The 12,930-nt window shown below is 51.1% G+C and overlaps 1 protein-coding gene across 3 annotated transcripts in view; it reads left to right on the top strand.

Moving 5' to 3' along the window:
• Nucleotides 1–12,930, top strand: part of ABR (ABR activator of RhoGEF and GTPase) — a 182,531-nt gene that overhangs the window by 109,379 nt on the left and 60,222 nt on the right. For all 3 annotated transcript variants that reach the window (XM_042967607.1, XM_042967608.1, XM_007076094.3), the window contains 3 exons: nt 706–804; nt 7,749–7,934; nt 12,499–12,606. In XM_042967607.1, the coding sequence (XP_042823541.1) occupies nt 706–804; nt 7,749–7,934; nt 12,499–12,606 (393 nt within the window). The remainder of the gene's footprint in view (nt 1–705; nt 805–7,748; nt 7,935–12,498; nt 12,607–12,930) is intronic.

The following is a 12,930-nucleotide window of genomic DNA, read 5'->3' as shown; positions in this document are numbered from 1 at the left end:
GAAAGGGAGGGGTGGAACAGAGTCCTTGTAAGAGATTAGCAAGACGGATGTTCAAGGCTAAATGGGGCACGATCACTACGGAGGAGGAGTTCTGGAGTGGGGAGGAGGCTAGTTAGGATATGTGCCTTGCACTATGAGGTGGTCAGGAAATGCTGGGGGGTGCAGCACCTTCTATTGTGGGGTTGAGCCCTTGGGGACAGGAAGATATAGTCAGAGGTGTAGCTAGAAGGCCACAGCATGGGGCTCCCATGGCCACTTCCGTCTCATTCTCTCTACCCCTCTTCTCAGTTTATACTCTTCCAGGAGCCTCCTCTGGCCCCTGTTAGGTCCTCCCATGTGATCATGCGCTGCCTCAGTCATGGCTCTGATTTCCCTTGTCACCTGTCTGTATTCCCCCATTAAACTGCCCCTTACACACGAGGCCACCTCCTTTGTTCTTTTGCTCACTACTCTAAGACTGGATAGGTGGATGGGTGGATGTCAGATAAGGAAATGTGGGAGAGAAAGGAAGATGTTAGCAGCAGGAAAATGGGTGATTGTTTTTCCTTTTTTATTCTCTATTTTCCAAATTTTCTGTAGTAAATCTACTTGGCTTTTATTCTCTATAAAAGTGTTAAAGAGGAGGAAAAAGGCAAGAAAACAGGTCCCTTGGGATGTTAGCCTCCTTTCTCCTGACCTGTTGGCTCTCGGTTTGCTCTCATACAGGTGGAAGCAGGGAAAGGCCTGGAGATGAGGAAGCTGGTTCTCTCGGGGTTCCTGGCCAGCGAAGAGATCTACATTAACCAGCTGGAAGCCTTGTTGCTGGTGAGTGCTCTGACCTCAGTGTCAGGCTCAAAAACTGCTTTGGGGGTTGAAGAAGAAGGGAGACCTGGATCAGTCTTTCTCTGTGGGCAGAGTCTTTGGTGTTGCTCTGCTGACAGCTTGGCAATGGGTGGCCGGGGGTCATTGCCAGAAAGGGCCTGTGCCTTTCAGCCCTGGCTCTCCATTACCTGATCTGGGAAAGCACACAGGCATTACTAATCAATCACAGCACTCTGTCCAGGTCAGGGGGTGGGGTCCCAGCCTATGCCTCCACACTGCTCAGGGTAGTCTCTACCAGTCAATCAAACTGAGCCCTCTTAGTCGTTCCTGGTGCCAGTCCTTCCTCCTCCCTGGAGTCGTGAGCCGTTCACCCCATCCCGAGGCCCTGTGGCAGGAAAGGTGAGGTGGAAGGGTGTCTGTGTCTCTTGAGAATCACCATAGCTCTGATGCATTAGACCAACCCCAGCCCTCTATGAAGGTGCCTCAGTTTCCTCCCAAGATGGAGGCATGGCGAGACTCAGCCTGGGAGGGAAATACTATTTATTTATTTATTTTTAATGTTTATTTATGAGCTGTCAGCACAGAGCCCCACACGGGGCTCGACCTCATGAACAGTGAGATTGTAACCTGAGCCGAAGTCAGACAGCTTAACCGACTGAGCCGCCAAGGCGCCCCAAAATACTATTAATATTAGGTAAAAGTAGTACACAGATGTAAGATGTTTTTGCCTTTGAAGAAAATGCTCATTAGATGCAGCTGGGTAGTTTGCAGAGTAACTTTGGCAGGTCAAGTTCTTTCCCCTGCGTGTTTTGCCTTCTGAGACGTAGGATGGTATCAGTCACAGGGGGCATAAGAAACGTAGATGAGTAGAAACTCATTCTTACAAGAACCGTAAGATGCACATTTCTGTACTTGCTGTGATGTGAGATGTCGTCACCCGGAGTCTCGGGTGGGACTTGGTATTTATTACCCAAGGAATAACTATCGAAATGTGCAGGTACTTTGCGACACCCTGGGCTCAGTTTGGGACAGCTCTCCCCGGGAGTTTATTGGTAGGCACAGCAAGTGTTTTTCAAGTGGTGGACGGTATGGCAGATAGGACTGTGGTCTGAGGCCAGAACTAGGGCAAGACTTGACTGTGCTGTTAATCACAGACTCATTGCACTGTTTTTCATACTGTGCATCTGAACCCATTAGTGCGTTTGTGAAGTCAACATAGTAGGTTGAACCAGTGTGTTTTTTTAAAAGAGAAGGAAAATGTCAGCGTGCATCACACGTAGTAAGAATAGGTACTGTTTTGTGAAACTTTGGGTTTGTTGTATGGATGTGTATATGTATGTGTGTCCTGGGCCACGTTATTTCTCACACGTGTTGTGGTTTTGAAAACCACTGGCTTTGGGCAAGCCACGCATAATATCCTGGAGCCTCGTTTTCCTCATCTGAAGCTGAGAATAATCCCACTACCCTCTCTCTCTCCTTCATGGGGTTGAGAAGGTCAGGTGATCCTTGGGGGGACCTAGTATAAATGCCAGGCACTTAGGCACTCAATTAGCTGAAGGAAGGAAGACAAGCAGAGGGCCAGTCAGACACATGTGAAATACCTCTCACACACTGAATTGCCACACCAAAATGAGGGGGCGTAGTTGTCATTACGAAAAGGACGCCCGTTTGAAAGGAGTTCAGACAAAGGAACCAGACTGCTCACCAGAATCCCTGCTTGACCGCTTTCTAACTCTAGCCCTTCAGCACATTGATGAGCCTTTGTGGCCCATTTTCTCCATCTGCAAAATGCTTGCACTGATACTATTAGGCACTCTGCTCATGGGGTTGTTGTGGGGATGAGATGAGCGTGTATGTGCAGCTCGTAGAGCCTAAGTGTTAGCTGCTGCTGTTATTTTCTCCGGGGCTGAGAGAGACTCAGGTTAGGGCTTGTTTCTGTCAACACACCCTTTCCCCGAAGGAAGGGGAGGCCCATCCTCATCAGAGGCGAGCCACTCGTAGATGCCAACTTGCATTCTTGTCAGTCATTGGGCCCCATGTGAATTTCCGTTTGTCCCAGCAAAGATAGCAACAGGTTTAGGGGCCAAGACATTCCCTCCCTGCTTTGCCTTTCTAACAGCTTCATGCCTCAAAGGCAAAACCTGTGAGGCTGGAGCCCCAGTCCAGAGGTGACCCAGGGCGCATTGCTCCTTCCCTCCACCCCCCAGAGTTTGTTCATCCCAGGCCCCTGATTGGTTCTTTCTTGAGCAGTGGCAGGAGGGAGGGGAGAGACTATCTAGGAGGGCTGGCCTGTGCTGGAGGGCCCCAGGAAGAGGGGGCAGGACCCTCCACAGCCACAGCCTCAGATAATAAGCCTCAGAGATAAGGAATCAAACCTCCCTGCCCCCTCCTTGAGCTATAGAACCCTCCCCTCGTGGCTGCCTGGTTGCTAAAGCCCTTTGCTCTTTGCGGGGGCAGGGGATGACCTGACCAAGGGGCCTGGAGAAGAAAACCTGTCCTCTCCATGGTCCGCGCCCAGATCTCCTACTCATCACCAGACTCTCGACCCTCGTCCCCTGGCTCTGCTCATACTGTGTTTGTGTTCGATTGTTCTCAGCTTCACACTTCCTGATATGCAGATGGCTGGGTGTGTGTGGTGTGTGTACCCAACACCAAATGCACACACACACACACACACACACACACACACACACGCAGCCAGGACCTACACAGGAGCCTCTGTCCCTGCCCCCTGGGTGGTTGGCTAGGGTAGGGTTTGGTAATCTGGAAACCTCCAGGTTCCTGGTTGGCTCAGATTACAAGCAAAGTAGGTCTGGGAGCCTGGGCTGAAGGGGGGGGGGGGGGCGGGTGGAGGAAGGGAGACAAATCAAATGCAGGAAATTCTGCATCTTCCCCACCATGGGGAATGTGTGAGGAATGTGTGAAGTGAGCTCAGGTGCTGCCCCCTGGCCCTCACCTAAAGCTCTTCCCACCTCTGGCCCTCCTCTCTCAGCCTCTCATTTAGGCAGTTAACTTTGGGGTTCTCAGGTTCTTTATCTGTAAAACAGGTTAACTATGCCTCCCTCTCTGGGTTCCGGGAGGAGGAGTAAACCCAGGCCTTCTGGGATAGGAAGTGGAGGAGTTGGGCAGATTTCTTCCCCCTGTTTCGAAAGCCAAGTTGCTGGGGGACAGAGCTGACAGATCGCTGTGTGAAGTCCCACTATGAGTCAGAACCCACCTGGCCCATCTTCCTGAGAAGCACTTCATGGGAACTCGAGCGCCAGGCTTGACTCTGAGGTCCCTCCGTGATCCTCTCAAGAATCTTTTTCTCCTCTGATAAAATGGAGAGCCAGGGACCACCCTTGCTCCCTGCAGCGGGATTCTGGGAGTGCTAACACTTGGGCAGAAGAACAGTGCTGGATCAAAGTTCAGTGTGGGGTTGCCTTGGCCTTGCAGCCATCTGGACCCGAGGCCTGGATTCAGGGCTTCACCAGATTAAAGTGAACTGCCTTCAAGGGTTTCTGGCCAGCCGGGGCTCACACACACCCATCACTCCCCTCTCCCCCGAGTGAAATCAGAGCTGAGACCAAAGGTCCCCAACCCTGTCCTGAGAACCCTGTCCTGAGAACCCTGTGATGGCCGGAGTGCAGCCCCTGTCCATGTGACCTGCTGGTGAGCACCCATTTCTTCCTTTTTTGTAGACAGAGTGGGAGGTTCAGGAGGAAGCAGAGTGGTCAGATCTTATCTTTGCATAGGTGGCGGAGGAGTGCATCCCCAGCAGCTCCTGAGAAATCCTGACCCTTTGTCTTCCCAGGACTATTCCCTCCCTAGTGGGGACTGCACTCAGGCAGGAGCAAGGAGTAAAGGTTCTGGGAGTCTGTGGTGACTTGTCTGTCCACTGGATTCCTGGTAGAGGAAAAAAGGATTAAGTAGGACAGTGATCTTGAGGACCATCTCTGTGTCCTTCAGGGAATCCCGGAAGCCCTAAAGCCGAGCGGGGCCACCCACCTGGGGTTGGGAGAACAATATTCCCTTTCTCCTGGCCCCTGGTTCCTTCTGTTTCCCTCCCTGGCATGCTCACCCATGCCCCACCCACCCTCCACCTGCTCAGATCTTCCCAAACCTCAAGGTTCTGTTCCTGTCACCTCCTCTGTGAAGCCCTCGGAGCTGTGCCGGCACAACCAACCTTGGGACCACTTGGTTGGTACTGACAGCCCAAGATGGGTGATATCCTATCTCGCTTTGCCCACTAGATTGTTTCATTTGTGTTGGTCCATGTTACCCAAATAGATTATAACGTTCTCCAGAGCAAGGATCATGGGTCAGAAAAAGAAATCTCCTGTAAAGAAAACTGGACCCCCATCACTCCCCTGCCTCATCCTCATTGCAAGGGCTTACAAGCTGCCTGTCTTCCCTGCCCCATCTGGCCTCTGCTCGGTCCTCCAGCCCCGCTCCTCCCCCTTGCCCAGGCACACAGGCTCACTGCCTTCTTCCGGCTCCTGTCTCTCGCCAAGACCGTACCTACCTCGGGACCAGCGTTGAGGAAGCCTGCCTCGAATACTGTCCTCTGCACCCCCATGCTTCCGTTTCAGGGTAAATGTTCCTTTCTGGGAGAAGCTGTCCTTCCCCACCCTGTCTCAGGAGGTCCCCTTCTTATTTCTTTCACTGCACTTCTATGTAAATTATGTGTCTGTCTCCCCTACTGGATGGGAGGCTCCACGGGCTCAGGGATTGGGTGTGTTGTGAATCACTGAATACCCTGGTCTGGCCTCACATGAGGCACTTGGTACATTATTTGTGGGGTGAGTAATAATAATAGTAGCAGCTAACACTATTGACTGCCGTCTGTATGCCAGGCACATACTTGGTATTTTATATAGATTACGGCTTTTGATCTGCCCATCAGTGTTCTCAAGAAGGTAATATTATCTCAGTTTTACAAATGAGGCTGCTGAGGCCCAGATGCTAAGTGATGTGCCCACAGCTATTAAGTGGCAGAGCGGAGACTCAAGTCCACACCCCCTGGCCTGCCCCAGGTTAAACCCCATCCTACCTCCCTAGCAAAGCCTGGACATTAGGGTTAGCTAAAAGTGTCAGAAGGAAGGCTCTGCTTTTCCCTGCCTTTATCATTTCTGGACTTTTTTTTAGAGCTGGGAAGATGAGGGAGCTGGCATTCAGAGCATCATCTGGGTATTTGAGTAGATGGGACTTCCTCTTATGGATAGACATGACCCTGCCACCACCAGAGAGCCGGATGGGAGGAGCGCGGGAAGCTTGCCTGGAGTTTGGCTGCTGTGGGAGCTCGAGCTGATAGTCATCTCTCAGAGTGAGCCAGTGATAACTTCGGTCTCCCTCAGTGTCGGTGTTCCATCCAGTCCAGCACTGAGTCGCCCATTATCTGCTTGAATGCTTCTCTGGTTGGAAAGCTCACTACCCAATCCTATAAGACAATGGGGGACAGCTCTAGTGAGGCCACACCTGTCCCCATAACTTCTGGTTGTTCCTGGGTCTCCAGAGTGACTCAGGGTAAGTCAAAGGCCTCTTTCCACACAGAGCCCTTCAGCTAGATGAAGAATATTAACCATGTCTGACTCAGGCTTCTGTCTTCCTGGTGAATGTGTCTGCTTCTCCTATACTTTCTCTATGTGGCAGGTTTCCAGACCCTGTCTCCTGGAGGGCCTCTGGAGTGCAGTCGAGGCATCTTTTGGAGGCTTAGGGCTGAGGAAGGCCAACTTAGGAAGAGCTCTTTATCTTTCAGTATCAGGGGGTTTTTGTTTGTTTGTTTGTTTCAACTATAAATTTTATTTTATTTTATTTTATTTTAACGTTTATTTATTTTTGGGACAGAGAGAGACAGAGCATGAACAGGGGAGGGGCAGAGAGAGAGGGAGACACAGAATTGGAAACAGGCTCCAGGCTCTGAGCCATCAGCCCAGAGCCCGACGCGGGGCTCGAACTCACGGACCGCGAGATCGTGACCTGAGCTGAAGTCGGACACTTAACCGACTGAGCCACCCAGGCGCCCCTCAACTATAAATTTTAATAGCTTTTTTTTTTTTCCTGGAATATTTACTCATTACTCACAGGCAATCACCCTGAAGAAAATGCACCCAAGTCCCATTTTCCTACAAGTCCTACTTTGGGGCATTAAGGTGATAGTTCCAGCTTCCAGCCAGTGTTAGGGAGTGGTCCTGTGTTATTGTCTGTCACCTCATCTTCTCCACCTGTAGGCCCTGGAGAGTTTTGGTGCAGACAAGCAGAGGTTACAGATAAGTTTCATCTTACATGTCAACCTCAGCACTGCGAAAGAGTCTGAGACCACAACCAAGCTCATTTAGAAAGAGCATTGTGATTGACTAGAGATGTCTGCCACAGGTATAGGAGGTAGGACAGGGGCATGTGTGCCACCTTGCTCGCTCTCTATATACTAAGTGATGGGAACTTGAAATGTCAGTGCAGCTGATGTTGGTCTTGGGTCTCTGTGAGACACTACCCCAAAATCCTAGAATCATGTTGTGTTTCTTGGAAGTAGCTAAGGGGTTGAGTTCCCAGTCAACCCTCCCTTCCACTGAAGTGTGACAAGGGAGCTTATGACTCAGAGCACAAGGCCATTGTGGAAGAAGGACATGTCCTTTTAAACCAATAACCAAAGTCCATACAGGCTAGGGGCAGGGGCCCCTTGGGGGATGAGGGCGTGGGGGAAATATGTCCTGGTGGTAATTAAGCCTGGGGCCTGGGAGGGCTGCTGGACCAGGCCCTGGCTGCCAGGTCCCCTCGCGGTTGGGCATGGCTTGTCGGAGCCTATGACAGCAGCTACTTGATACAAACCACACTTCAGGTGCCCTGCCCTCAGTGGCCTTGTCTAGGTACCACTCCAGCTGCAGGAAAGGCTCATCAGTGCCCTGGGCCTTCTGACCCTCCGGTTTATGTGCCTCTCACCTCCTCTCTGCCTTCCTCCTCACTTCCAGCCCATGAAACCCCTGAAGGCCACAGCTACCACCTCCCAGCCCGTGCTCACCATCCAACAGATTGAGACAATCTTCTACAAGATCCAGGACATCTACGAGATCCACAAGGAGTTCTATGACAACCTCTGCCCCAAGGTGCAGCAGTGGGACAGCCAGGTCACCATGGGCCACCTCTTCCAGAAGCTGGTGAGTTTTCTGTTGATGGAGAGTCCTTATCCAGTGTCTCAGTGGAGCTGCTGGTGTTGGGAGAGGACCGGTCATCCCTAGCCCTTTTTGGCCTCCTTGAAGGCCTGGGTCATTTCTGAGTCCTGGAGGAAAGCCTGGGCCTCTGTTGTATGGGGACCTGGGCCTAGTGCCTCAACTCCTGGTCTCCCATGGTGAAGCCCTAAGTGCTTCCAGGGATGTGAGAGGCTATATGCATAGGTTTCTCTCTCCCCAAGGGAGTTCAAGGGCTGGAACAAATGCTCACTTGCTGGGCTTCAGGTCCCCTGTTCTCAGCTGATAGAGGAGCATGTGCCAGATGGGCGGGCAGGGACTGCTCACTTGGGACACCTTGGGCATTTGCCACACCTCAGTGCTGCCTCTGAAGTGAACAGTCAGATGGGACACGGGTCAGCTCTCCTGAGGGATTGCAAGGGAGGGAAAGGTATGAGGAGGTAGAATTACTGTGCAGACATACTGTTGGGAAAGGCTTGCAGAGATCTTCCAGTTCCTGAGCCTTCTGTGACACCCTCCCCTGGCTCTGACACTGTCTCTGGCTGTGTCCCCTGGAGGGTCCCCAGGTCAGACCCACAGAGCCCCCAACCCCACTCTTCCCTGGTCTTTCTCTGCCTATAACTTCTGCCTGCCCAGAGTGCAGGAAGAGACAGCCAGTCAGGAGTCTTTGTTCTCTGGGTGTGAATGGTAGGGGTAAGGAGCAGTGCCTTTCCTTTACCTCCCCTGCAGTGGTGGGACTGGTTGAATGGACAGACCTGTATTTTGCTTACACTGGGGAAAACTCTTGCTTGGATACTCCTGCGACCTCATGCTCAGCACGATCAGAACTGAACTTACTGTGTCTGAAGTTCTTTGCTTTTCTTCCTGCCTCTGTCTCAATGGGTGCTGCCACCATCCCAGCCACCATCCATCCATGCCTCCCTTGGACTAGTCCTTGGCACCTCCTCTGCCCCACCACCTTCCCTGTCCTGAAGCCCTCCCCGCATCCCAAGGAGTCCACTTTAAAGCTTACAGCTGCCTGCTTGTCCCCACCCTCATCTCATTAGTGACTCCTGCTTCTGGGCCCGCCTCCCCAGCAGCCTCCCAACCCTTAGCTACTGGCAGGAGAGAGTTATCTGAACTCCTGACCAGACCTTGCTTCTCCCCTGCTTAAATCTCTCCCCCTTGCCCATTGGATAAGTAAATACCAGGCTCTGAGGAACCTGAGACCCTTTGCATGCTGGCCTCTGTCCACCCCCTGGCCTCTGGCTGCTGCCTCCCCCATCCTTGTGCCCCCTGACACCGAACTTTCTATTCTTAGTTCATGCAGCAGACACTCTTGACCTCTCTGTTCTGGCAGCTCTAGCTGCCTGAAATGTCCTTCCCCATCTGTTCCCAGCTTAGAACAGCCTCCTTCGAGAAGCTTTACCCAGACCTTCGAACAAAGCCCCTATGCTTATCCCCTCAGTGAACACTGTACCTGCCTGACTCCCCAAAACCATAAGCTCTGAGAGAACAGACTGTGTTTGCTTCATCATTAGACCCCAGAACCATCCCAGTGCCCAATACATGAATGAATGAATGAATGAATGAGTGAGTGCACCATGACCTTGACCACTGGGACTAGGGAGAACTTGGAAGAGCATTGAGGGAGACATCACAGGACCTGAGGTCTGTGTCCTGAGAGGCCAGCAGTGTTATAGGGACATAGCTTCTAGAGGCACAGCTGACTTTGAATCCTGGCTCTGCCACAGATTGAACCTGTGACTTCGTGTACAACCTCTTTGTGACTCAGCTTCCTCATCTGTAAAAAAGAGGATAATAACAGTATTTACCCCATTGAATTGTTGTGAGGACTACATGAGTTATTACCTGAAAAGTGCTTGGAACGGGGCCTGGAACATAATACATTAGTAAATACTCCATAGTTAGCCAATAACATTACTGTTATTGCCATTACCACTGTCATCGTCGTCATTGTTGTTATACTTAGCAAGAGGCACCCCAGAAGGTAGTATGCAAGGGAACCCCACGCTCCTGGTTCCAGCAGCCCCAGTGTGCTTGCACCAGGTCAGGGATGGTGAATACCCAGTCACCGCTCCTGACCTGGTCCCAGGAGCCTGAGCTGATCAGCTTGGGAGGGCATAAGAGAGCTGACCAGAGCTGGGGTAGGGGGTGTAGGCCAGAGCATAGTGGAAAGACTGTCCCAGTTTATCTTTGTCACTTGGACCCTGCTGTCATGAGGGTCCCCGCATTCTGGCCTCAGCCCCACAGGCCTGGGTTGTGAATTTGCTTCCCCACCTTCCCTCCTCCAACATCAGGAACTGCTATCTGAAGCCCCTGGAGCTGCAGGCTTGGGAGGGCCGGGGTGGAGCTGGGGCAGTCCAGGCATCTGGAGGCAGTTTATTTTCAGCTGGTCTCCATTACTGAGAGAAGGGAATTAGCATCTCTGCTATTTGTTTTATGAGATCACCCCAGTGCCAAGCTGCTGTTTCCAAGCAACCTCCACTTCCCAGTTAATGGCCCTGGTGGGCCCGGCCTTGGGTTCTACAGACAAGGATATGCCATGGAGATGGCAGTGCCTGGGGTGGTCAGTGACCCCTTACACACAGGTCTTCTGCTCACGTAGTTCCTGCTCTCACTCCTGTCCTGCTACTCCCTGAGGCAGTAGGATGGGAAGGTAGGGTTCCAACCTGGGCAGCCAGCCTTTATCGTTCTTGTGGGAAAGGGGGACAAGGAGAGCACATACCTGGAAGAAGAATAGCAATGATTTTTACTTTGGTTTAGGAAGCAGCTGTCTAGAACCTTCCCCGTAGCTTGGGACACCAGTGGGCCAATACTCCCCTTGGAGAAGGAACTGAGCTCCCTCCCTTCCTGCCCTTCTCCCAAGATTTTTCTTTTTTTTTGCAAAGTATGGCTTGTCTGGGGCTGAGACCTGCGCAGCTCTGGCCTTGGCTTCTCTGCAAGCATCCCACTGCTCATCTTCCCCTCTGGCTTTCCTGGCCCCTACCTGCCAGCTTCCACCTGCCCCACCTCTTTGGAATCTTAAGGAGCACAAGGATTCTGCAGAAAGCAGAGCGGTGCAGAATGGGGTTCAAGGGCAGCCCACTTTCCCCAGTACCCTGGCAGGATCCCCCGAGGGAGCCCCGTAGCAGCTGAACCTCCTTGCTACTTCATTGAAAAAGATTTTAAAGCAGATATTCTAGAGAATAATGTAGCAAACAACTGTGCACTCATCTCCCAGAATTAACAGATGTTAAGCTCTGAAGATATACAGAAAGGCTTTTTAATCAAGAAAACAAAGCCTTACAGATGAAGTCTCTCTCTCTCTCTTTCCCTTGCCCTTCTGCTCAACCTAGAAGCAGCTACTGGAATGAATTTGGTGTGTCGCCTTCTGGGCTGTGGTTTGTGTTTTTTATTATGGGTCTGTATCTTTTTATGGCCTTACATGTACTTTTTACATGTATATATTTTGCAATTCAGTCAACATTTGTTTTGGAACTTGTCAGTGTTACTACACAGAGATCTAGTTCATTCATTTGAACTGTACTGTGTGTGTGGATTCCCCTTTTTTGTGACCATTTGTTATCAGTCTTTTCACAGGAGGAAGAGCAAAGCAGTGAATACACTTGCCCACATTTCCTTGGGAACGCACATATGCAAGTTTCTCTAGAGCAGTGCTTCCAGTACAAATATAGTGCGAGCCATATATGTAATTTAAAATTTTCTAGTAGCCCTATTCTTAAAAGGAAAAACACAGAGGGATGCCTGGGTGGCTCAGTCGGTTAAGCGTCCAACTTCGGCTCAGGTCATGATCTCATGGTTCATGAGTTCAAGCCCTGCATGGGACTCTGTGCTGACAGCTCGGAGCCTGGAGCCTGATTCAGATTCTGTGTCTCCCTCTCTCTCTGCCCCTCCTCATTCATGCACTCTCACTCTCTCTCTCTCTCTCTCTCAAAAATAAACATTAAAAAAAAATTTTTTTTTAAAGATTTTAAGTAATCTCTACACCTAACGTGGGGCTCAAACCCACAACCCCGAGATCAAGAGTTGCACGCTCCACAACTGAGCCAGCCAGGCGCTCAGGCACTGTACCTTTAAGTGCTGTGCCTTATACTCAGCATGGGGAGTGGGGTACTGAACAGGCTACACGTGCCCTCCCTGCTCCAGCTAATTCCAGACTATGAAAGACGTGTGAGGCATTCAGGGGCTTCAAACCCTGAGAGACCTTGATGATGCTAAATAAAGCCAAATGCTGTTGAGTTTCTAGCATGCCAACAAAGGCCCTGCCCTGCTCCCCCCAGCCCCCAGTACCCTCTTGTTAACCTTATTGGCTGAGCTGGTTTCCACAGAAACAGTCAAGTTCAAAGGGGTACCGTAGTATGTTCATCCTACCTTTCCCTCTCTGTTCCCACATAGCCCTTTGGAGCTAAGTCAGAAGTTCTGAGTGCTAATGGAGCTCCAGGTGCCCTGCTTAGGCTTTCATCCATTCATTAATCCTCTCTCCCATCCCACCCCTGCCCTCCTCTCTCTCTCTTCTCCCTTCTCCCTGCAGGCCAGCCAGCTTGGCGTGTACAAAGCGTTTGTGGATAACTATAAAGTCGCTCTGGAGACCGCTGAGAAGTGCAGCCAGTCCAACAATCAATTCCAGAAGATCTCGGAGGTGGGCAGCTCCCTGCACAGCCCCCGCTACAACCTGGAGCCTTCCAGCCTTCTGGCCTGTTGCCAGTTAGGGAAATGGTTCCCCTGAGGGTAACACTTAGACTGACATTTGCTTTCTCACACTTGATATTTTCCCCCTTAATATAAGAATAACGATTTGTTTGATTTTGTTATTCTGTTTAGGTTATTCTATATTAGAACAGAGGAGGCAAAAAAGAAAAAAGGCAGTATTTTCCCAACACGGTAGTGACCTTGAGCAAGTCACTTCCCTTCTCTTGGCCTTATTTCCTCTTCTGTCCAGTGAGGTATCTGGATGTTTCAGCTC

The sequence above is a fragment of the Panthera tigris genome, chromosome E1, assembly GCF_018350195.1.
Source record: "Panthera tigris isolate Pti1 chromosome E1, P.tigris_Pti1_mat1.1, whole genome shotgun sequence".
NCBI lineage: Eukaryota > Metazoa > Chordata > Mammalia > Carnivora > Felidae > Panthera > Panthera tigris.
The sequence above is the reverse complement of the archived record's forward strand: the minus strand, read 5'-3'. Positions and strand labels throughout refer to the sequence as shown.